At 35.8% G+C, this 25,088-nt stretch overlaps 1 protein-coding gene across 1 annotated transcript in view; it reads right to left on the bottom strand.

Moving 5' to 3' along the window:
* Positions 1-25,088, bottom strand: part of LOC149779899 (ribonuclease 3-like) — a 100,862-nt gene that overhangs the window by 64,009 nt on the left and 11,765 nt on the right. Inside the window, exons 4-10 of the mRNA XM_089936586.1 lie at positions 22,522-22,823; positions 17,338-17,577; positions 15,032-15,368; positions 7,547-7,712; positions 6,067-6,209; positions 3,031-3,111; positions 2,537-2,620 (exon numbers count right to left, since the gene is read on the bottom strand). Coding sequence (XP_089792712.1) covers positions 2,537-2,620; positions 3,031-3,111; positions 6,067-6,209; positions 7,547-7,712; positions 15,032-15,368; positions 17,338-17,577; positions 22,522-22,823 — 1,353 coding nt within the window. The remainder of the gene's footprint in view (positions 1-2,536; positions 2,621-3,030; positions 3,112-6,066; positions 6,210-7,546; positions 7,713-15,031; positions 15,369-17,337; positions 17,578-22,521; positions 22,824-25,088) is intronic.

The raw sequence follows: 25,088 nt of genomic DNA, 5'->3' as shown, positions 1-25,088 counted from the left end.
AAAAACATCTATGTTAACTAGAAATTTGTCCACATGACACAGATGATCCTGCCATTATGTTGCAGTTGAAGAGCAAATATATGTGCCAAACTGGACTTGAACACGGTAAAATAAAGGAAATTTATAAAAATCAAGCTTGAACTATAACTTCTTAATATAAAAGCTCAGAGCAAATTTGCTTTCAATTCATAAAGTCCTTTACATAGTATTTAGAGGAAACTGAAGTGTTGGTTCAAAGTGAACGATGAAAATTAACTCTATCAAGTTGAGCTGAAAAATGGCAAACATATAACTTCACCCAGGCCTTCTTAATGTTAAGTCAATTTTAATTTCGATTCATGAATTCCTTCAAATCTAATTGAGTGGAAATAAAAGGAAAGTCAAAGAAAAGTCAATACAATTTGGCCAAAAAGACAGCTAAAAGCAAACCTGAGCAAGGTCTTCTGTATGTATAATGGTGAAAATTGACCTTGAAGTATGTTATAAGTAAAATGGTGAAAATCAATCCTGAGCCAAGTGTTCTTAAAGTAAAAAGGTGAAATCAATCCAAAGGCAAGTGTTTTTAAAGTAAAATGGTGAAAATTTAAACTGAGCAAGTGTTTTTAAAATAAAGTGGAAAACTGATCCTGCAGCAAGTGTTTTTAAAGTAAAATGGTGAAAATTTAACCTGAGCAAATGTTTTTCAAATAAAGTGTTCTTAAAGTAAAATGGTGAAAATTTAACCCGCAAAGTCATATTAATGTAAAACATTGAAAATCAAACCTGAAATCAATATTCCTATTGTAAAACCTTGCACCAATTTTATTTGATTCTAAAAGGTCCTTCAAAAGCTAATGAGTGGCTACATGATGGAAACACGTGACTTTATTTATCCTCCAGATATTCTAAAACCTTTTCTTTGTGATTTTATTTCCTTTCATACTTATACATTGCATCTATACAAACTGTAAATAGTTTTATGCAACTTATTATCATTATTATTATTATTATTATTATTATTGACTAACCTGAAGTTGATAACATAGCAGGTGCTGCCCTTTGTCAGTTGTTGAAACCCAATCAAATTTCCCCAAGGGAGACAATTTATCAGCATGTATATGATTAGAATGTGACACAGTTTACATGATATTATCAAAAGTGACCTTTCACAAACAGAATGATGCATATTTATTCATTAGACATTTTGTGATAGTTCACTGATAAGTGCTGACAATTCTGGAGAATACATGTGACTTATGTTATTATTTCAATAAAGTGGCAAGTTAACATGGCAATCTTCATGGCACCTCCAGTGCAAACAAAATGCAACCATACAGTATCAGAAATTTCCAAAACTGATTTTTCTTTTCTCCAGGTTAAATAAATCTGCATCAGCCCCATCTGATGCCAATTCTGAAAGATTTTTTCAATAAATTTACCAGTTATATATATTTAATGATTCTGGGATATACCCATATTTTGTGTAGATATACAAACAGCAACTCAGCTACCAGTGCATACAACATTCTCCTTAATCACATGGAAAAATAGATGGGCATGTCTAGCCAAAAAGTTGGCATACGACCATTGCTCATTTCAGACACAAGCCTATTTTCTTATTGTCAAGATATTACATGTCTCTTTAAAGTATGTCTATGTCTCTAACAGTATGTCAGTGTGAAGCATATGTCTATATGTTATGTCTATTTGAAGTATGTCTCTAACAGTATGTCAGTGTGAAGCATATGTCTATATGTAATGTCTGTTTGAAGTATGTCTCTAACAGTATGTCAGTGTGAAGCATATGTCTATATGTTATGTCAGTGTGAAGCATATGTCTATATGTAATGTCTATTTTAAGTATGTCTAACAGTATGTCAGTGTGAAGCATGTCTATATGTAACGTCTATTTGAAGAATGTCTCTAACAGTATGTCAGTGTGAAGCATGTCTACATGTAATGTCTATTTGAAGTATGTCTCTAACAGTATGTCAGTGTGAAGCATGTCTATATGTAATGTCTTTACACTGTCTCTATAGTATATCTATGTGCAGTATATCTCTCTTCACTATGTCTATCAGCAATCTATGTGAAGTATGTCTCTCTACAGCATGTCTATGTGAAATGTCTCTATATGCTATGTCTATCAACAATCTATGTGAAGTATGTCTCTCTACTGCATGTCTATGTGAAATGTCTCTATGTTATGTCTATCAACAATCTATGTGAAGTATGTCTCTCTACTGCATGTCTATGTGAAATATGTCTCTCTACACTACGTCTGTCTGAAGGCTTTAGTTTTGTCAGTTTTATTTTTAAACTTGAAATATTGGTAGTTGTGTAAAATGAGCCTTAAGTAACTGACTAGAAAATATGCATAGTACGAAAGGCTTGAGTATAGTAAAAAAATGAACCCCAATCTTTTATTCAGAAAAAAAATCTTGTAAAACTGAATAGTTCATGAGAAATGAATAAATTCCGCTGAATTAGTAATTTGATTATGCATCCCTAATCAATACAAGTGAAATACAAGACAAGTATAAAATGATATACCTACCAAGAAATTAGTGTGTGGAGACATAGTCACTCTGTAGTGATACAGCTTTCCCAGATTATTACTTTCCTTGTCACAAGTCAGAGGCTGAAAAGAGAGAATGATGTTCAATGGCGACATGCTGCAGTCTGTGGCATTAGGCTAAGAATCTGACTGTAGGGCTATTAAGACATGTATACTACATTCTGAATTATGTGTGTGTGGGGGTGGGTGTGTGTTGTTGTTGTGTGTGTGTGGTCATGCCTTGTGTTTGCATCTTCTTCACCACTAAGGATAGAAATGACAAAATTATGAGGTGATTTGCATAGTGCAAAGATGTCTTGGAACTAAAATGATTATAATGACATTTAATATGACTTTATACCAATAAAAATATATGTTAAAACATGAAGTGAAAACGGCCAAGGTTGTGGATATATAAACCTTTAACCTGACAGAAAGAAAGAAGAGAAATGGATGCTTTGAGGCAGAAGGGAATTTTAGAATACATTCTGTACCTTTTCGCCTGGAAATTTATTGTGCCGAATTCCTGTCTTTTTGGACTTCAAACTACACCTACACAGTGGACCATCATTCATCTGAAACAAGGTACAACATGTTCTGTTTATTTGACAAGGAAAATAATATTGACACTAGCTGTGTGACTATTAACCAAAATGATCTGACATTGGAGGGAAAAGCAAATGACCAAATGTTTGATAATGAACTTCCATCACTGAATATAATCTGTTACAGTTGTCTCATATTTTAAATGTTCAATTTTTATAACAAAATCTTCCAAAAAAAATAAAAAATATAAATGCTTCCAGTTAATATGGCTTTCACTGTTTTTTGGCATTAACATGGCAAATTGTAAAGGTGTCAGTAAGGCATCCTGAATCAAGAATACAAGCAGCTTGACCATTATCAAGTGTATAAAAAAATATTTCCAACCAATTAAAACTGATGATTGTCTGTGATGAACCAATCTGGGAGATAATCTGCTGACTGCATGTCTTGACCCCAACATGCCTTGTGGAAGGTAAGCTGCTGATTGCATGTCTTGATCCCAACATGCAGTGTGGGAGATAAGCTGCTGATTGCATGTCTTGACCCCAACATGCCTTGTGGAAGGTAAGCTGCTGTATGCATGTCTTGACCCCAACATGCAGAGATAAGCTGCTGATTGCATGTCTTGACCCCAACATGCCTTGTGGAAGGTAAGCTGCTGTATGCATGTCTTGACCCCAACATGCCTTGTGGAAGGTAAGCTGCTGATTGCATGTCTTGACCCCAACATGCCTTGTGGAAGGTAAGCTGCTGATTTCATGTCTTGACCCCAACATGCATTGTGGGAGATAAGCTGCTGATTGCATGTCTTGACCCCAACATGCATTGTGGAAGGTAAGCTGCTGATTGCATGTCCTGACCCCAACATGCCTTGTGGAAGGTAAGCTGCTGATTTCATGTTTTGACACCAACATGCCTTGTGGAAGGTAAGCTGCAGATTGCATGTCTTGACCCCAACATGCATTGTGGAAGGTAAGCTGCTGATTGCATGTCTTGACCCCAACATGCATTGTGGGAGATAAGCTGCTGATTGCATGTCTTGACCCCAACATGCCTTGTGGAAGGTAAGCTGCAGATTGCATGTCTTGACCCCAACATGCCTTGTGGGAGGTAAGCTGCTGTATGCATGTCTTGACCCCAACATGCCTTGTGAAGGTAAGCTGCAGATTGCATGTCTTGACCCCAACATGCCTTGTGGAAGGTAAGCTGCAGATTGCATGTCTTGACCCCAACATGCCTTGTGGGAGATAAGCTGCTGATTGCATGTCTTGACCCCAACATGCTTTGTGGAAGGTAAGCTGCTGATTTCATGTCTTGACCCCAACATGCCTTGTGGAAGGTAAGCTGCTGATTGCATGTCTTGACCCCAACATGCCTTGTGGAAGGTAAGCTGCAGATTGCATGTCTTGACCCCAACATGCCTTGTGGGAGGTAAGGTGCTGATTGCATGTCTTGACTCCAACATGCCTTGTGCAAGGTAAGCTGCTGTATGCATGTCTTGACCCCAACATGCCTTGTGGGAGGTAAGCTGCTGTATGCATGTCTTGACCCCAACATGCCTTGTGGAAGGTAAGCTGCTGATTGCATGTCTTGACCCCAACATGCCTTGTGGAAGGTAAGCTGCAGATTGCATGTCTTGACCCCAACATGCTTTGTGGAAGGTAAGCTGCTGATTTCATGTCTTGACCCCAACATGCCTTGTGGAAGGTAAGCTGCTGATTGCATGTCTTGACCCCAACATGCCTTGTGGAAGGTTAGCTGCAGATTGCATGTCTTGACCCCAACATGCCTTGTGGAAGGTAAGCTGCTGACTGCATGTCTTGACCCCAACATGCCTTGTGGAAGGTAAGCTGCAGATTGCATGTCTTGACCCCAACATGCTTTGTGGAAGGTAAGCTGCTGATTTCATGTCTTGACCCCAACATGCCTTGTGGAAGGTAAGCTGCTGATTGCATGTCTTGACCCCAACATGCCTTGTGGAAGGTAAGCTGCAGATTGCATGTCTTGACCCCAACATGCCTTGTGGGAGGTAAGGTGCTGATTGCATGTCTTGACTCCAACATGCCTTGTGGAAGGTAAGCTGCTGTATGCATGTCTTGACCCCAACATGCCTTGTGGAAGGTAAGCTGCAGATTGCATGTCTTGACACCAACATGCCTTGTGGGAGATAAGCTGCTGATTGCATGTCTTGACCCCAACATGCATTGTGGAAGGTAAGCTGCTGATTGCATGTCTTGACCCCAACATGCCTTGTGGGAGGTAAGCTGCTGATTTCATGTCTTGACCCCAACATGCAGTGTGGGAGATAAGCTGCTGATTGCATGTCTTGACCCAAAATGCCTTGTGGGAAATATGTGGTTGACTGCACCTCTTGATGCCAACATCCACTGTGGGATGTAAGTGGCTGATCACATGTCTTCTTCCCAACAAGCATTGTGGGAGTTAAGCAGCTGACTGCATGACTTGATTCCAACTGGCTTTGTGGGAGGTAAGAGATTAATGACATGTCTTCATCACAAAATGCATTGTGGGAGGTAGGTGGCTGACTGCACCTCTTGATATCAAAACACCTTGTGGGAGGTAAGTAACTAAGTGTACCTCAATCCCAAGGTTCCTGTCTTGATCTCAACATGCATTGTTGTAAGGTGTTTACTAAGATCTGATAAATGTTGTAATGGGAGATAACTGTGCCTCACCTCTTTGATCATTAAGTTCTCCTGCCCTTACTGCAGACAAGCTAAGCAAGGAAACTACTAAACCTTACAATCTGAGATAACTGTGCCTCATATTTCCTGCACCTAATGCAGGCATGCTAAACAAGAAGACCCTGCAGAAGCTTATAATGGGAGATAACTAAGATAATGGGAGATAACAGCAACATCTCTCCAGTATCATTAAGTTCTCCTGCACTAAGTGCATAAGTGCAGATGAGCTCAAGAGGAAAACCATACTAAACCTTATAAAAAAGAATAACTCTGTCTCACCTCTCCTGGATCATTGTACCAGAGATCAGGATGAAGTCGCTGAGGATGTTTACGTTTTCTCTCCAGCTCTTCTATCCAAGTGTCCTCCAAATCATCATCCTCTGAATCTGAACTGCTGCTGCTGCTGCTACTACTGTTACTCTCTGAAAATATACACCAGCAGCCTTATACTCATCCCCTAATGGGGAAATTATACAAGATATTTGTACATACATTGTATATCAGCTATGATAAGAACTATAAATCCTATATTACTATAACTAAAAAAAATCACAATTAAAGACATATGCTGGATCCAGTTTCACTAAAATTCTCCTGATTTCTTATATTAAAAGTTTATATTACTGCACTTACACTACTTCAAAAAATGCTATTATTACTTTTTTCCAGGCACAGTGGAAAGATGAAAAATAAATGTTCAGTTACCAACTTGCATACATGGAACACTTTGTATCCTTGAAGAAGAAAAAAAAAAGAGTAGAAATTTCCTTAAAGTTAGGACTGGAGTCCATTGAAAAATTCAAGATTATAGGACTGCAGTTTAATCCCTGATACTGCCTGAATGTTCTGTTAAAATAATGCCATTGTTACCAACAAAGCAATAAGAAAGATGTTGAAAAATCTGGGAAATAAACTGTAAATTCAAAATTCTACCTTTAAACTGTGGCCCAGACTAAGGTTCACTGAACTTCAAGAATATTCTCAAGCTAAGATTTTTAAATCACTTTCTTATTGCTTGCTTGACAATGATTAATTTTAAATGAACATTAACCAGGCACCAATTAGTAACAATTAGTAATAATAATATCTTTAATTCTCATCAAAAAAGCAATGGTTTATCTATCAGGAAAGTTTGAGGACTTCTCAAATTTAAGGGATCTCTCAACTCCATTTTCAAAACTTAAACAATTCCCTTGTGGATAAACATAAAATAGATGAGTTATTTTTCATCATTATTACTTTCTATACCTCAGAATACAATAACAATATTGTCAAATTAGCTATTAGACAATATAAACCTTTAATTTCACAATATTGTTTGAGAAACTTAGTGAAACTGGTGTCACAACCTCAAATTTTCTTTTCTTTCTGAATTAGGTTGTGGAAACTAAATGAATATAGAATGTGAGGAATATATAACTTACATCTCTCTATTCAAAATCATAATATTTCTGACAAAAATGACAGAATTCATCAGATTTTAATTGACAAAGCTTATCGATGGTGTTTGAAGGCTGAATGGATCATGGTTGTACACAAGTAATCATTGCATAAATACACAAGAAATAATAATCAGTTTAACTGATTAATTAGGCAGATTTTTAAACACCTAAATTCATTTATCAGCACCTGGTTGAATAATTTTGATTATTAGATTATTGCTTTTATGGACTTCAAATTACTGACGTATCATCAAGATCTCTCTAAAAATACTGCTTACTGAAAGTTTCCCTTCAATGATTTTTGTGATCAATTTTACCTGAATGGCCACAATGTTTATGTACATGGAGAGGATTGGGTTCTGGTCTACTTGGAGGGTCATATTTGGGTAGAAGTGCTTTCGCCTTTTCTGCCCTCTTGCACAATTCATGATCAAATCGGTCCTCAAGTTCCTGCATCCGCTTGGTTCCAACCATGCAGCCACTCTGAAACAGAGGTACAAGTTACATGCTATATGGTGGCCAATGGTTTCTTTGATCAAAAACTGATATTCCACGGTGTCTGAGTTGCAGGTGAAGATGAGGAAAAGAAGTCTGAATGCATATATGCCTCAACACAAGAGAACCATTTTTTGCTGAGTCTGCCTTGCACATACCTAAGTAAAAAACAATTAACATTCAGTTTAATTTATGGTGAGGATGGGGACAGACAGACAAATGAATTAAATGTACAAAGATGCCAAAGTGGTAACGATGATGAAATTCTTCAAAGCAGAAGTGTGCAACATTGCCACTAGCACAGTGGTCCTATACCAGTTAATTTCACAGCAGATTGGGGAATAAAATGTTTTTAGGTATGTCATGTAAGTTGAATCTACAAATGATATATTATCTGATATTAAAAGAAACCAAGTGACATCAATAATGGGAATTTTTCTTAAAGACCACTCATGAATCTGTGTGAGTTGAGCAGATAAATAACTCATGACACACAGTACTTCTGATCCTGAAGTGGACAAACAAAGGCATCAGGATGCTTCAAAGCAGAAATCCAAACAAAGCCAAAGAAAACAGAACTATCCAAAGGGAATACAACACTATCAAATAAAAGCAATTCAAACCCTATTGGGTTACAGAATGTACACTGAATATAGAAAGTTGTTGTTGTTGTTGTTGTTGTAGGGTTTAATGCCATTTTCAGCACACAATAGGCTATACATGGCGGCCAGTATCAATGGTGGAGGAAGAACCTGGGAAAACCCTGGAAAGAACCACCGACCCACGAGAAGCAACTGGCAAGCTTTCTCACATACCCACATTAGCCAAATCCGAGACTCGAACCGATGCAGACAGAGGTGAGATGGCAGTGATCCGTAATGGAGAGTGCTTTAGACCACTCAGCCACTCAGGGCCCCTGAATATAGAAGAGAATGTATACTAAGATCATGGCGATGCAGTTAACTTTTCAGTTGCAATCTCCTGCTGGAACTAATGTTTCCGCAGACCTAATTTCCTGGGTATCTGCACTCTGTTATTGATGACAGAGCCTCATCTTTGGAGTCTGGGTCTAGTTCTGATGCTGTTATTGATTACAGAGCCTCATCTTTGGAGTCTGGATCTACTTATGATTCTGTTTTTGATGAAAGAGCCTCATCTTTGGAGTCTGGGTCTAGTTCTGATGCTGTTATTGATGACAGAACCTCATCTTTGGAGTCTGGGTCTAGTTCTGATGCTGTTATTGATGACAGAGCCTCATCTTTGGAGTCTGGGTCTACTTCTGATGCTGTTATTGATGATAGAGCCTCATCTTTGGAGTCTGGGTCTACTTCTGATGCTGTTATTGATGACAGAGCCTCATCTTTGGAGTCTGGATCTACTTCTGATGCTGTTATTGATGACAGAGCCTCATCTTTGGAGTCTGGATCTACTTCTGATGCTGTTATTGATGACAGAGCCTCATCTCTGGAGCCTGGATCTACATCTGATGCTATTATTGATGATAGAGCCTCATCTTTGGAGTCTGGGTCTACTTCTGATGCTGTTATTGATGACAGCCTCATCTTTGGAGTCTGGGTCTAGTTCTGATGCTGTTATTGTTGACAGAGCCTCATCTTTGGGGTCTGGGTCTAGTTCTGATGCAGTTATTGATGACAGAGCCTCATCTTTGGAGTCTGGGTCTACTTCTGATACTGTTATTGATGACAGAGCCTCATCTTTGGGGTCTGGGTCTAGTTCTGATGCTGTTATTGATGATAGGGCCTCATCTTTGGAGTCTGGGTCTAGTTCTGATGCTGTCATTGATGACAAATCAATGGATGAGGATCCTGATTCTTATTCTGACTTATTCAGATTCATCATCAATGGCAGCAAAAGATTTTGATGTCCAGTCTCTACATTACTGTGTGCGTGGATCTGGATTGGCATTAACAGTAAGCATCATTGTCATGGTATGTAAACAGTGACCAATGTCAAGCACAATTCAATAAATTTACTAGATTTGAGTGTGTGATGTAAATATATTTTGTGGTTTTCTTTATTTTCTATATTTCACTATACAGATCATCTTGCTTAAAGGATGATATTTATGTCCAGCTGTGTTTACGATCAAGTCATTGACTACATTGTGTCATCTTCTATAATGAACTGTAGGATGGACCAATTTCCTTATGGATAGGACTTTTTCAGGTTACTGGTCCTGTGGGCCTGTGGGACGGTTTGGCAAGATTCACACGTATAAAGAAAGGTTCTAAAAAAATTTATCCAATTAAGCTGAAACATGTTTGGAATGATTTTATAATATGTGAAACTATTTTGGAATATTTTTGTAATATGTAGTCTTTGTGTGAAACTTGTTTGAAAAGAATTTATAATATATGGTTTTTATGTGAAACTTGTTTGGTATTTGGGAAAACTTTCATAGAGTTATAAGACTAACTTAAAGATGTTGAGTTACATGACTAGCTTGAAGATGTTAGTATAAATGAGTTATATGACTAGCTTGAATATGTCAGTATAAATGAGTTATATGACTAGCTTGAAGATATTAGTATAAATGAGTTATATCACTAGGTTGAAGATGTTAGTATAAATTAGTTATATGACTAGCTTGAATATGTCAGTATAAATGAGTTATATGACTAGCGTGAAGATCTTAGTATAATGAGTTATATGACTAGCTTGAAGATGTTAGTATAAATGAGTTATATGACTATTTTGAAGATGTCAGTATAAATGAGTTATATGACTAGCTTGAAGATGTTAGTATAAATGAGTTATATGACTAGCTTGAAAATGTTAGTATAAATGAGTTATATGACTAGCTTGAAGATGTTAGTATAAATGAGTTATATGACTAGTGTGAAGATCTTAGTATAATGAGTTATATGACTAGCTTGAAGATGTTAGTATAAATGAGTTATATCACTAGGTTGAAGATGTTAGTATAAATTAGTTATATGACTAGCTTGAATATGTCAGTATAAATGAGTAATATGACTAGCGTGAAGATCTTAGTATAATGAGTTATATGACTAGCTTGAATATGTTAGTATAAATGAGTTATATGACTAGCTTGAAGATGTTAGTATAAATGAGTTACATGACTATTTTGAAGATGTTAGTATAAATGAGTTATATGACCCACTTGAAGATCTTAGTATAAATGAGTTACATGACTAGCTTGAAGATAATAGTATAAATGAGTTACATGACTAGCTTGAAGATGTTAGTATAAATGAGTTACATGACTAGCTTGAAGATGTTAGTATAAATGAGCTACATGACTAGCTTGAAGATAATAGTATAAATGAGTTACATGACTAGCTTGAAGATGTTAGTATAAATGAGTTATATGACTAGCTTGAAGATGTTAGTATAAATGAGTTACATGACTAGCTTGAATATGTCAGTATAAATGAGTTATACGACAAGCTTGAAGATCTTAGTATAATGAGTTATATGACTAGCTTGAAGATGTTAGTATAAATGAGTTATATGACTAGCTTGAAGATGTCAGTATAAATGAGTTATATGACTAGCTTGAAGATGTTAGTATAAATGAGTTATATGGCTAGCTTGAATATTTTAGCATTGGACTGCAGTGGATTCATGATTAGTATTCCAGAATCATGACTAGAAGATAGCCGGTTCAAATCCATTACCATTGGATGAGCATGGGTCAGCTACTGTTGTGTGTCCATTGGCAAGGCACTTTACTCCAATGCCCTTGACACCAAACCAAACCAAGCCAAAAAACCATAATTAAGGGCATAATATGTGGAATTAGGGGCTTTAAAATAATGAACCCAACCCAGCTCCAAACCATAATTAAGGGCATAATATGTGGAATTAGGGGCTTTAAAATAATAAACCCAGCCTAAGCCATAATTAAGGGCATAATATGTGGAATTAGAGGCTTTAAAACAATAAACCCAACCTAAGCCATAACTAAGGGCATAATATGTGGAATTAGGGGCTTTAAAATAATAAACCCAACCTAAGCCATAACTAAGGGCATAATCTGTGGAATTAGGGGCTTTAAAATAATAAACCCAACTTAAGCCATAACTAAGGGCATAATATGTGGAATTAGGGGCTTTAAAATAATAAACCCAACCTAAGCCATAACTAAGGGCATAATATGTGGAATTAGGGGCTTTAAAATAATAAACCCAACCTACGCCATAACTAAGGGCATAATATGTGGAATTAGGGGCTTTAAAATAATGAACCCAACCCAGTTCCAAACCATAATAAAGGGCATAATATGTGGAATTAGGGGCTTTAAAATAATGAACCCAACCCAGCTCCAAACCATAATTAAGGGCATAATATGTGGAATTAGGGGCTTTAAAATAATAAACCCAACCTAAGCCATAATTAAGGGCATAATATGTGGAATTAGAGGCTTTAAAACAATAAACCCAACCTAAGCCATAACTAAGGGCATAATATGTGGAATTAGGGGCTTTAAAACAATAAACCCAACCTAAGCCATAACTAAGGGCATAATATGTGGAATTAGGGGCTTTAAAATAACAAACCCAACCCCAAAACCATAACTAAGGGCATAATATGTGGAATTAGGGGCTTTAAAATAATAAACCCAACCTAAGCCATAACTAAGGGCATAATATGTGGAATTAGGGGCTTTAAAATAATAAACCCAACCTACGCCATAACTAAGGGCATAATATGTGGAATTAGGGGCTTTAAAATAATGAACCCAACCCAGTTCCAAACCATAATAAAGGGCATAATATGTGGAATTAGGGGCTTTAAAATAATGAACCCAACCCAGCTCCAAACCATAATTAAGGACATAATATGTGGAATTAGGGGCTTTAAAATAATAAACCCAACCTAAGCCATAATTAAGGGCATAATATGTGGAATTAGAGGCTTTAAAACAATAAACCCAACCTAAGCCATAACTAAGGGCATAATATGTGGAATTAGGGGCTTTAAAATAATAAACCCAACCTAAGCCATAACTAAGGGCATAATCTGTGGAATTAGGGGCTTTAAAATAATAAACCCAACCTAAGCCATAACTAAGGGCATAATATGTGGAATTAGGGGCTTTAAAATAACAAACCCAACCCCAAAACCATAACTAAGGGCATAATATGTGGAATTAGGGGCTTTAAAATAATAAACCCAACCTAAGCCATAACTAAGGGCATAATATGTGGAATTAGGGGCTTTAAAATAATAAACCCAACCTACGCCATAACTAAGGGCATAATATGTGGAATTAGGGGCTTTAAAATAATGAACCCAACCCAGTTCCAAACCATAATTAAAGGCATAATATGTGGAATTAGGGGCTTTAAAATAATGAACCCAACCCAGTTCCAAACCATAATTAAAGGCATAATATGTGGAATTAGGGGCTTTAAAATAATGAACCCAACCCAGCTCCAAACCATAATTAAGGGCATAATATGTGGAATTAGGGGCTTTAAAATAATAAACCTAACCTAAGCCATAATTAAGGGCATAATATGTGGAATTAGGGGCTTTAAAATAACAAACCCAACCTAAGCCATAACTAAGGGCATAATATGTGGAATTAGGGGCTTTAAAATAACAAACCCAACCCCAAAACCATAACTAAGGGCATAATATGTGGAATTAGGGGCTTTAAAATAATAAACCCAACCTAAGCCATAACTAAGGGCATAATATGTGGAATTAGGGGCTTTAAAATAACAAACCCAACCCCAAAACCATAACTAAGGGCATAATATGTGGAATTAGGGGCTTTAAAATAATAAACCCAACCTAAGCCATAACTAAGGGCATAATATGTGGAATTAGGGGCTTTAAAATAACAAGCCCAACCTAAGCGATAACTAAGGGCATAATATGTGATGACAATATACATCAAAGAAAAATCTTAAATGCAAAATATTTTGGTAATTTATTTGAGGCAGATATGAAGAAATTCAAAATACATTCACTAAACAAGAAAGCCCCACCACAGTTCATGGGAAATGACCAAAACAAAATAATTAACATCATGGACATAAGATGAATGAACACGAGTAACATTATATGACTTTCATATTCATGGTAGATAAGGATAACACTATATGACCCTATTCTATTCATGGTGGATAAGGATAACACTATATGACCCTATTATATTCATGGTGGATAAGGATAACATTATATAATACTATCATACTCATTGTGGATATAGGTAACGCTATAATGATTTTATATTCATGGTGGATAAGGATGACACTAAATGACCCTATCATATTCATGTTGGATCAGGGTAACACTATATGACCTTATCATATTCATGGTGGATCAGGGTAACCAGATGACCCCATCATATTCATGGTGGATCAGGGTAACTATATGACCCTATCATATTCATGGTGGATCAGGGTAACTATATGACCCCATCATATTCATGGTAAATAAGGATAACACTACATGACCTATCATATTCAAGGTAGATCAGGGTAACACTATATGACCCTATCATATTCATAGTGGATAAGGGTAACACTATATGGCTATCATATTCATGTTGGATCAGGGTAACATTATATGACCCTATCATATTCATGGTGGATAAGGGTAACACTATATGACTGTCATATTCATGTTTGATCAGGGTAACACTATATGACCCTATTATATTCATGGTGGATAAGGTTAACATCATACAACCCTATCATATCATGTTGGATCAGGGTAACACTATATGACCCTGTCATATTCATGGTGGATAAGGGGATAAATTTATAACTATATATCCCATGATGAATAAGGATAACAATGGCCAAATCATATTTATGTTGGATAAGTATAACACTATATGAAATAATCATATTCAATGAGGGGTACAAAAACAATATTTGACCTGCTCCAACACTTCTAACTGCTCCTCCCCAATTAACACTCACTCATTAAGGACCTAATTTCATAACCTAATAATATCCATAACAATCCCATATTAATCAGCTACAAAATAAATGATGATAATTTAATGCTACTGTGGTTATTAATGAGACTGTCCATTTTTTAAAATTTAAATTGTCACGGTCATTTAAATTATGATGTCGAGAATGTGCAGTGTGCTTCATGATACAGATTTAAGATAATGACAAAGCGATAGTATAAAACAAAATGTTTTAATTCAGTTTAATTTTCAATGGTGTAAATAACAGCAAAATTTCAAAATTATTTAAATTTACAAAAATTTTATTGATGTAAGCTATATGCTATGAAATGAAATCTTTTTAATCTGCATGAATATTTTCTTCTTTTCCATGCTGCAGTGTTACCTGATTATCCCTAGTGAAGAATAGATCGGCAGGTGAACAACGTGTCCAGGCTGGAATATCCTCCTCCTCACTAAGCTCCTCTTTAACCTTGATGAGTTTTGATGGAGTTTCATCCTGGCTAACCAAATAGGATTCATCTTCATCAACACTAGATTCCTGCTCTGAATCTCCACAATCTGGACTGTTTACTGACTGCCGGTCTCTTGATTCCGATCTTCCAGATGTAGAGCCACCATCAGTTTTATCACCAAGCTCAGATCGGCTGTCCTTTGATAGTCCACCCTCTTGAGGTTGATGGCCTTTACTGTCATATCTGTCTGATCTTGACCTTTTACTCCTGTAAAGAATTTCCTTGATTTGAATCACTTGGATGGCAAATTGTTTTTGTGTTATCTTAATGGTACTTTTTACATACATTTTATTCTTTCTGATGAGAGTGATAACTTATTTTAAAGAAATAATCAAATCAAGACAACAAATGAAAGCTGAGATTAACTGATTTGTTCAGTTATATAATGTGTGCAATCTAACAGCCAATAAGTATTCTAGAATGTGGGAGTCACTTCAATGTAATAGCCAAGAACTACTCTAGAATGTGGGAGTCACTTCAATGTAGTAGCCAACAACTACTCTAGAATGTGGGATTCACCTTAATGCAATGGCCAAGAACAACTCTAGAATGTGGGATTCACCTTAATGTAATGACCAAGAACTACTCTAGAACATGGGAGTCACTTCAATGTAATAGCCAAGAACTACTCTAGAATGTGGGAGTCACTTAAATGTAATAGCCAAGAACTACTCTAGAATGTGGGAGTCACTTAAATGTAATAGCCAAGAATTACTCTGGTATGTGGGATTCACTTCAATGTAATGGCCAAGAACTACTACTGAATGAGAGATTCAAATCAATGTAACATCCAAGAACTACTCTAAAATGTGAGATTCACCTGAGTGTAATAGCTAAGAACTACTTTAGAATGTGGGATTCACCTCAATATCATAGACAACAATTACTTTAGAATGTGGGATTCACCACAATGTAATAGCCAAGAGCTACTCTAGAATGTGGGATTCCCATCAATGTAATAAAAAAGAACTACTTTTGATTGTAAGATTCACCTCAATATAACAGCCAAGAACTACTCTAAAATGCATGATTCACATCAATGTAACAGCCATTAACTACTGTATAATGTGGGATTCACTTCAATGTTATAACCAAAACAACTCTTGAATGTGAGATTCATCTCAATGCTATAGCCAAGAACTAGTCTAGAATGTGGGATTCACCAGTGTGTAATAGCCAAGAGCTACTTTAGAATGTGGGATTCACCTTAATGTTATAGACAACTACTACTCTAGAATGTGGGATTCACCTTAATGTCATAGACAACAACTACACTAGAATATGGGATTCACCACAATATAATAGCATATATCTACTCAATATGTGGGACTCATCTAATGCAATGACCAATTTCTACTATAGAATGTTTGATTCATTTCAATGTAACAGCCAAGAACTACTCACAGAAATAATTTAAATAAATCTAAATAAAAAAAAACATTTTTAATGCGTTCAAAGCATGCCAACCAGTTATAAGCTTTTAGTGAAAGCTTGTTGGCATATTTCTACTGCCCACATACAATCAATGTTTTATAATGGAAAATCTGATTATTTACAAACCATGCTGTGGAGACAAGTTAAAGGTATTCCATGCATATTTAACATTGTAATACTTGGTCATGATTAGAACATTTCCCCAGAGTTGAATGACTGAGAGCATTTAGCCCAATTGGCAAAAGTCTCCATAACCAGGACCTCTCACATGGCTCTGTGAGATCCTTGCTTTACAAGCATCTGGTCAATGTACTATCCAAAAAAGAATTTCCAGTCAGTGTTCCAAACCAAAACAATTAGATCAAATAAATGCTAAATTTTCATAATATTTTAATGTTACAAACTAACCACATAAAATACGAGTAGGTAAAACAAGTTTTTTGCTTGCTGCACAAAAATCTTGCAAACAATCACTTAGTACACAAAGTCATTGAGAACATACAAAGGGTATGCATTGCCAACTTTGGCACTGATATTTCTGCCATCTCTAAAATAAATGTACATCATAAACATGTTTACATTTATTGCTTATACGCAAGTAGTGTTGATGGACTTTATGGTATTGATAGTTTTTCAAACAAACAAAGTTAGCCAAAGACTGACAAACAGACAAAGAAATGGATAGCTCACTGGAGAGACATAATAATTGACTGATAAAAAGGCAGCAGAATAAATTCGTAACCTTGGATCTGTGTCCCTGTCATCAGCCCATCTTTTTTTTGAATCTTGTATGCTGTCATGACCTTGATTACGGTCCCCATAGCTACGATCCCTTCGATAAGTATCACTGTCAGAACCACTCTGTCTACTACCAGACCTCTCTCTCCTACATCTGTCATCCCATGGTTTACTGCGCTGAAATCGATTTCGTGAATCATCCTTGCCATATCCACTAGCAGAATCCTGTCGAATTGGTCTATCCCTATTCAAGAAGAAAATTAATTATAGCTAGGAACAAATGGTCAACTGCAAAGGTCAATACTCTCTATAATTTAATCAGCAAGGCTTTAAATATAAGAACTCCAGAAGATATGCACTTAAGATCCATAACTTATACAAGTAATGATATGGAATGCTGAAACTTAAACTCATACAAGGTTTCATCAACATAAAGGTGCATGAAAAGTTTGGGTGAAATGCAATATCATGCATCATAATTATGATACAGAACGCAAAGTAAGGATGATGGGTAAAAAGGGGCTGTAACTCATCTAATAATAATCTGGAACACTTAAAATTAAACTCATTTAAGGTTTCATCAAAATAAAGATGAATGAAAAGTTTGGCTGTAATGCAATATTCTGTAGTATGGTTATGCTACAGAAACCAAAGAAAGGATTATGGGTAATCAGTGTTATGTATATCTATCTTAGGTGTATTATTTTGATAATAGTTTGCAAAGGTCATTTAATTAATAATATTTTAAATTCTAATCTTCTCTGTGATTGTATGGTCACACTTTAAAGATGAGTCCTTCTTGTAATGTGTGTTAAATCATTCATAAAGTTCCAAGGTTGAATTATAATATTAGCTGAAGTGTACATCACATATGATCTGATTTCAGGGACATGTGCTCTTGAAAGGCCAAGCAGACCTATTTTCTGCTTGGTCAGTGTAAAGCACAAGACCTTGTTTACTGGTTGAAATCATTCTGCAATGATTGTGTATCTTCAATTGTATTATGTCTTAGATTTGTATATAAGAGTTAAATTACAGAGAACTCTGCATTCCTAGTATTAATATGTCCAGGAAGACATTAATTGTGAGGATTGATTTATTTAATTCACTATTTGGAATTATAGCTATTATGGACTTACAGTAGAATTTGATTAAAGACGTTTTTGGACTATATTGTACTGATTCATTCATCACCATTGACACACCAGTAACATTAGTACAATAGTAAACATCATCCAGAAATCCATGGGAACTCATATGGGTTATTTTTGGACCTGATAAAATTATATAGGACTGTTTAGGTTTTCATTTACCATTAAGTTATATTTAGTTTTTCACTTTGTACATTAGGGAAATAAATTATATTTTAAATTTTTTTTAAAAACTTGTTGTTTTTTGTTTTTTATTACATAGTTTAAGACCATAACAAGAAATTGGTGGGCTCATTATAAGATCTGAATTACTTTAGAATATTTCAGAGAAATTATAACTTTTTTTAATTTAAATTTCATATTGGCTTGACATTTTCTTAGTCCAGTGTATTTTAATTTTACATATTTAGGAAATTATTAGTGAAACCAAAAGCTTTCACCATGATATCTAAAATAGTGGACTTTATTTCTAATCCTACACAGGAAAAAAGAACAAGTTGCTTGAGGCTGCCAAACATTATGATCTTTCTGAAGTGAATGCTGTGAGAGAAGCAAGAAAAATGCAAATGCAGAGAGAGAAGCAAGAAAAATGCAAATGCAGAGAGAGAAGCAAGAGAAATGCAAATGAAAATGAGAGAGAAGCAAGAGAAATGCAAATGCAGAAAGAAGCAAGAAAAATGCAAATGCAGAGAGAGAAGCAAGAGAAATGCAAATACAGAGAGAGAAGCAAGAGAAATGCAAATGAAAATGAGAGAGAAGCAAGAGAAATGCAAATGAAAAAGAGAGAGAGAAGCAAGAGAAATGCAAATGCAGAGAGAGAAGAAAGAGAAATGCAAATACAAAAGGAAGCAAGAGAAATGCAAATGAAAAAGAGAGAGAAGCAAGAGAAATGCAAATGCAGAGAGAGAAGCAAGAGAAATGCAAATACAGAGAGAGAAGCAAGAGAAATGCAAATGAAAATGAGAGAGAAGCAAGAGAAATGCAAATGCAGAAAGAAGCAAGAAAAATGCAAATGCAGAGAGAGAAGCAAGAAAAATGCAAATGCAGAGAGAGAAGCAAGAAAAATTCAAATGCAGAGAGAAGCAAGAAAAATGCAAATGCAGAGAGAGAGAAGCAAGAGAAATGCAAATACAGAGAGAGAAGCAAGAGAAATGCAAATGCAGAGAGAAGCAAGAAAAATGCAAATGCAGAGAGAGAAGCAAGAGAAATGCAAATACAGAGAGAGAAGCAAGAGAAATGCAAATGAAAATGAGAGAGAAGCAAGAGAAATGCAAATGCAGAAAGAAGCAAGAAAAATGCAAATGCAGAGAGAGAAGCAAGAAAAATGCAAATGCAGAGAGAGAAGCAAGAAAAATGCAAATGCAGAGAGAGAGAAGCAAGAGAAATGCAAATACAGAGAGAGAAGCAAGAGAAATGCAAATGCAGAGAGAAGCAAGAAAAATGCAAATGCAGAGAGAGAAGCAAGAGAAATGCAAATACAGAGAGAGAAGCAAGAAAAATGCAAATACACAGAGAGAAGCAAGAGAAATGCAAATACAGAGAGAGAAGCAAGAGAAATGCAAATGAAAATGAGAGAGAAGCAAGAGAAATGCAAATGCAGAAAGAAGCAAGAAAAATGCAAATGCAGAGAGAAGCAAGAAAAATGCAAATGCAGAGAGAGAGAAGCAAGAGAAATGCAAATACAGAGAGAGAGAAGCAAGAGAAATGCAAATGCAGAAAGAAGCAAGAAAAATGCAAATGCAGAGAAAGAAGCAAGAGAAATGCAAATGAAAAAGAGAGAGAAGCAAGAGAAATGCAAATGAAAAAGAGAGAGAGAAGCAAGAAAAATGCAAATGCAAAGAGAGAAGAAAGAGAAATGCAAATAAAAAAGGAAGCAAGAGAAATGCAAATGAAAAAGAGAGAGAAGCAAGAGAAATGCAAATGTAGAGAGAGAAGCAAGAGAAATGCAAATGCAGACAGAAGCAAGAAAAATGCAAATGCAGAGAGAGAAGCAAGAAAAATGCAAATGCAGAGACAGAAGCAAGAGAAATGCAAATGCAGAGAGAGAGAGAGAAGCAAGAGAAATGCAAATGCAGAGAGAGCAAGAAAAATGCAAATGCAGAGAGAGAAGCAAGAAAAATGCAAATGCAGAGACAGAAGCAAGAGAAATGCAAATGCAGAGAGAGAGAGAGAGAAGCAAGAGAAATGCAAATTCAGAGAGAGAAGCAAGAGAAATGCAAATGAAAAAGAGAGAGAAGCAAGAGAAATGCAAATGCAGAGGAAAGCAAGAAAAATGCAAATGCAGAGAGAGAAGCAAGAAAAATGCAAATGCAGAGAGAAGCAAGAGAAATGCAAATGAAAAAGAGAGAGAAGCAAGAAAAATGCAAATGAAAAAGAGAGAGAAGCAAGAAAAATGCAAATGCAGAGAGAGAAGCAAGAAAAATGCAAATGCAGAGAGAGAAGCAAGAGAAATGCAAATGAAAAAGAGAGTGAAGCAAGAGAAATGCAAATGCAGAGAGAAGCAAGAAAAATGCAAATGCAGAGAGAGAAGCAAGAGAAATGCAAATGAAAAAGAGAGTGAAGCAAGAGAAATGCAAATGCAGAGAGAAGCAAGAAAAATGCAAATGCAGAGAGAGAGAGAAGCAAGAAGCAAGAATCACCAAGGCTTGTTAAGTCCTTATTTCACTCTCAGTAGAACAAAGTAGTAGGTATGATGTGGTCAAGGAATGTATCATGAAGGGTCATGAGTTGGTAACTGAGGCATATCATCAAAGGTTTAGAAATTGTAGAAAAGAAACTATTTAGGCTCATGTTGAGTTTGCATGGAAAAAAGAACTACTGTTTTATAGGTGGTGTTAAGCCAAGAAGGCTGACAAAGATAAAGATAACCTCAGACAACTCATATTGATTTTAAGACCTACCTTGATGAGAAAGAGGATCAGTCTTTATGGAATGCAGCTAGTACAGCTGAGGTCTATTCCTTGAAATGGTTGATATAAATCCTCAAATATAAGATTTATAATATACTATAACAATTTCTAAAAACAAAAGATTTTGTGCCAAACTTTAACATTGATTATCTAAAGTAGCTAAGCTTGAATAGAAATCTTTGTTTTATTCCTTATATTTTAATACAATGGCTTCAAATTTAATTTCAACATTGACTTTCAGCCATTTAATCCAACATATGTGGAATAATTCCTTCCCACACCAGCATGGAATCTGCAATTGGGGCTATTACGTTGAGTGCAATTAAAGTTACTTTGATGAAAACTTTTCCCTTGTGCCACAGTGACCTTGACCTTGGACATTCAATAGGTTTATTTACTGATCTCTGTGCAAGCCATCCATAGAGTCTGGGCAATGTATGTGGTCCAGAATTACAGTTACTGCATGGAGACCATTAAGATTTCATTTTACTTACTATGACCTTGACTTTTGACCTGGAAATCGTTTGACCCCAAAACTTATACAAGTAAGTCATCCTCAAAGTTTGATCAAGGAAATGAGTATAAAACAAAACTTAATGTGCAGAAACCTTTTCCAAGTCACAATTACTTTGACCGTAGACTCTTGATCCCAAAATCAAAAGATTTTATTCTTAAGCTACGGCATCCATATAGTTTGGTCAAGTAACACTGTCTTGAACTAAACTTACCATGTTGAAATTATCTATTTTTAAGCCAGTGACCTTGACCTTTGAACTTCTGCCCCCCCCAAAAAAAAAACAGCCTTATTTTTTACTCCAAAATGTAAGTTATTACAAAGTTTATCTTTGGTGAACCTTTTATTCAGGTATTGAAAAGGACCAATTAATAGAACTCAAACTCCTGTAAAACTAAACAGAATGGAAACTGGTAGAAATAAATCTGCAAAGAGGTGACATAGTGCTGTGGAAATGGACTCAAAAGGAATATGGTAGTTATAAACTGTATTTTAAAAAAGGACCAATAATACAAAAAACAAAAGTCATGGCATCATAAAATAAAATTAACATTTATTTAACTTATATTCATCAGAAATAATTTGTAAAAAAAGCTGTTTACAATTTAGAATACCTTGACTCACTCCTGTTTCTAGAACCATCACGACTTTGGTCCCGGTCCCATGACCTTGCTTTATCGCCACGTCTTTCATCTCTGCCCCTCCTGTTACCCCTGTCTCTGTCTCTATCCCTGTCTCTGACTGGATGCCTGTAATCTTGTCTGTCACTGGACTGATCTCTTCTCCTGTCATCATCTCTTCTATAATTTGATTGGTTTCTTCTGGCTCCACTTAATGGTGGATGGGACTGTGGGTGGGGACTACGATCTCCCATTGGTTGGTTCTGTGAAGTCATAAATGGGAGGCTCTGATTTGGCTAGACAGAAGAAATTAAAAATAAATATAAAATAAATTAAAAAATTCTGTTTTCATTTTATGGTTCCTTTTTCTCCATGTGATAATTAAAAAGCTGGTTTTCCATCAAATGCTATAATTTGATAGATACATAATCACCATGTGTTACACTACACTACTAACACTGTCTAGATGTCTTTTTGTGCCCCAACATCTAGAATTGTCTTTGACTGCATAAGACTGCAACAAGAAAATTAATATGTAAAAAATTAAAGATTAATGTAGACTGTTAAATGTAGTAACAAGAATCATAAAGGACATGCATGTGAGCTGCTTTATTCTACATCGTAAGGCAATTTATCCTGACCCAACAGTATCATGGGTCATACAGAAAATGCATGTGAGTTGCTTTATCTTACAGTTTGAGGCCACTTATCCTGACCCAACAGTAACATGGGTCATATAGAAAATGCATGTGAGTTGCTTTATCTCAAAGTTTGAGGCCATTTATCCTGACTCAACAGTAACATCGGTCATACAGGAAATGCATGTGAGCTGCTTTATCTTACAGTCTAAGGCCATTTATTCTGACCCAACTGTAACATGGGTCATACAGGAAATGCATGTGAGTTGCTTGATCTTACAGTTTGAGGCCATTCATCCTGACCCAACAGTAACATGGGTCATACAGGAAATGCATGTGACTTGCTTTATCTTACAGTTTGAGGCCTTTTACAAAACCATTATTGGAATTATTCAACTTGAATAATTTCGGTCTTGCATTATTTAACAAGGGACCCATGTGGGCCAGATATGGCACACCTGGGTAGTTGACATACATTATGTCAGCTTATGCATGCAAATTCACACAAGCATCGCAACTGTGGAGGAAAAGAGAAGCTTGGAGCACATACCAGCACCATTCTCTATTAATGTTACTTGATTTACCATCTTTGATCATTCACATACGTAAAATCACTTTGCATTAACAGGACAGATGGCAAATTGGCATCATTTGCATAAATCTAAATGTTGCTATTACCAGAATGCTTTGTGTCTGATTTGGTCAACTGGTATCAACCAGTCATTTAAAGTCTTGTCTATTTTTCGTAATGCAGCCATATCTAATGATGGATCAGTATCATTTGAATGAATATAACAGGCCTTCAAGCCAAGATTCTGTCATATTCTATCAAATTCTGTTGAGTTGTTTTTGATAAAAAGTTGTTTTAAGGCTTTTGTAATTTTAGTTAAGATGGCCATATCTGATGGTTGAGCATTTGAACAAATCTTTTGAGTGGTTTTTGAGAAGTAGTAAACGGATGATGCACAATGCATTATGTGCATAGAACCCCTTGAACATATGGCCAAATGAGTTTCTAAGAAAAAGACAATGCAATTGTCATTTTACTCCAATCTCTTAGCTAGTTCAAAGTAATAAGATACAATTACAGGGATCATACAATCTGGCGATATGGAGGAATAATTTGCCTAAAAAATTTAAACTTTGCCCTGTGATTTTTTTAGACATACAATGAGTGACGGTAGTTTCACTTTTGAGATACTCCTCACTCAAGCCAGGTAGTTCTGACACTGACAGTGTTGTGTTGTAGCCCAAGGTGAAATGTACTTCATGCAGTTGATAACAACTGCACTGACATACAAACTCTTGCATATTCACAGGCATGTGTTTTAATAGCTGACTGACCATTAACCTGTTCCCTAGCAAGTTATCATTGCCTGATTTCTGCAAGTTATCATTGCCTGATTTCTGCAAGTTAGGCCTAGCATTTGACGATGAAATCATACCAACTCCTGTTTCAAAACCTACACATCAATATGTAAATAATAATTTGTGTTTTAAAAATATAATTGGTGAAAATGCTTTCTAATTTAAGCAATAAATAAATAAATAAAGATTGTAACTGCCATGTTTGCATTATTTTGAAACCATAATGAACCTGGAATGGCGGACATTGCTGTGTTTAGGAATTACCGCTTCATTAGAAATCATCTGGCAAACAGATTAACGAAAATATAAAATTCACTGAAAGCAAAGTCTAAATATTATTTGAAGATTTAGCCAAAAAACATAATAATTTGGTCAGAGAAATGTGGGACAATACTGCTATGTTGTGGAATTTGAGAAGTACAATAAGATCAAGTTTGTTTTCTGACATCACTCATTTTGTTGAAAATACAACAAAAAAACAATGAAGCAAATACTATTTAATAATGCACAATATTACTACAAGTATATAGGGAAACCATAAATTTGCAATCCTAT

This window comes from Sinohyriopsis cumingii, chromosome 16 (genome assembly GCF_028554795.1).
Source record: "Sinohyriopsis cumingii isolate HCF-2022 chromosome 16, ASM2855479v2, whole genome shotgun sequence".
Classification (NCBI taxonomy): Eukaryota; Metazoa; Mollusca; class Bivalvia; order Unionida; family Unionidae; genus Sinohyriopsis; species Sinohyriopsis cumingii.
Note: the sequence above shows the minus strand (reverse complement) of the source record. Positions and strands in the feature narration are given on the sequence as shown.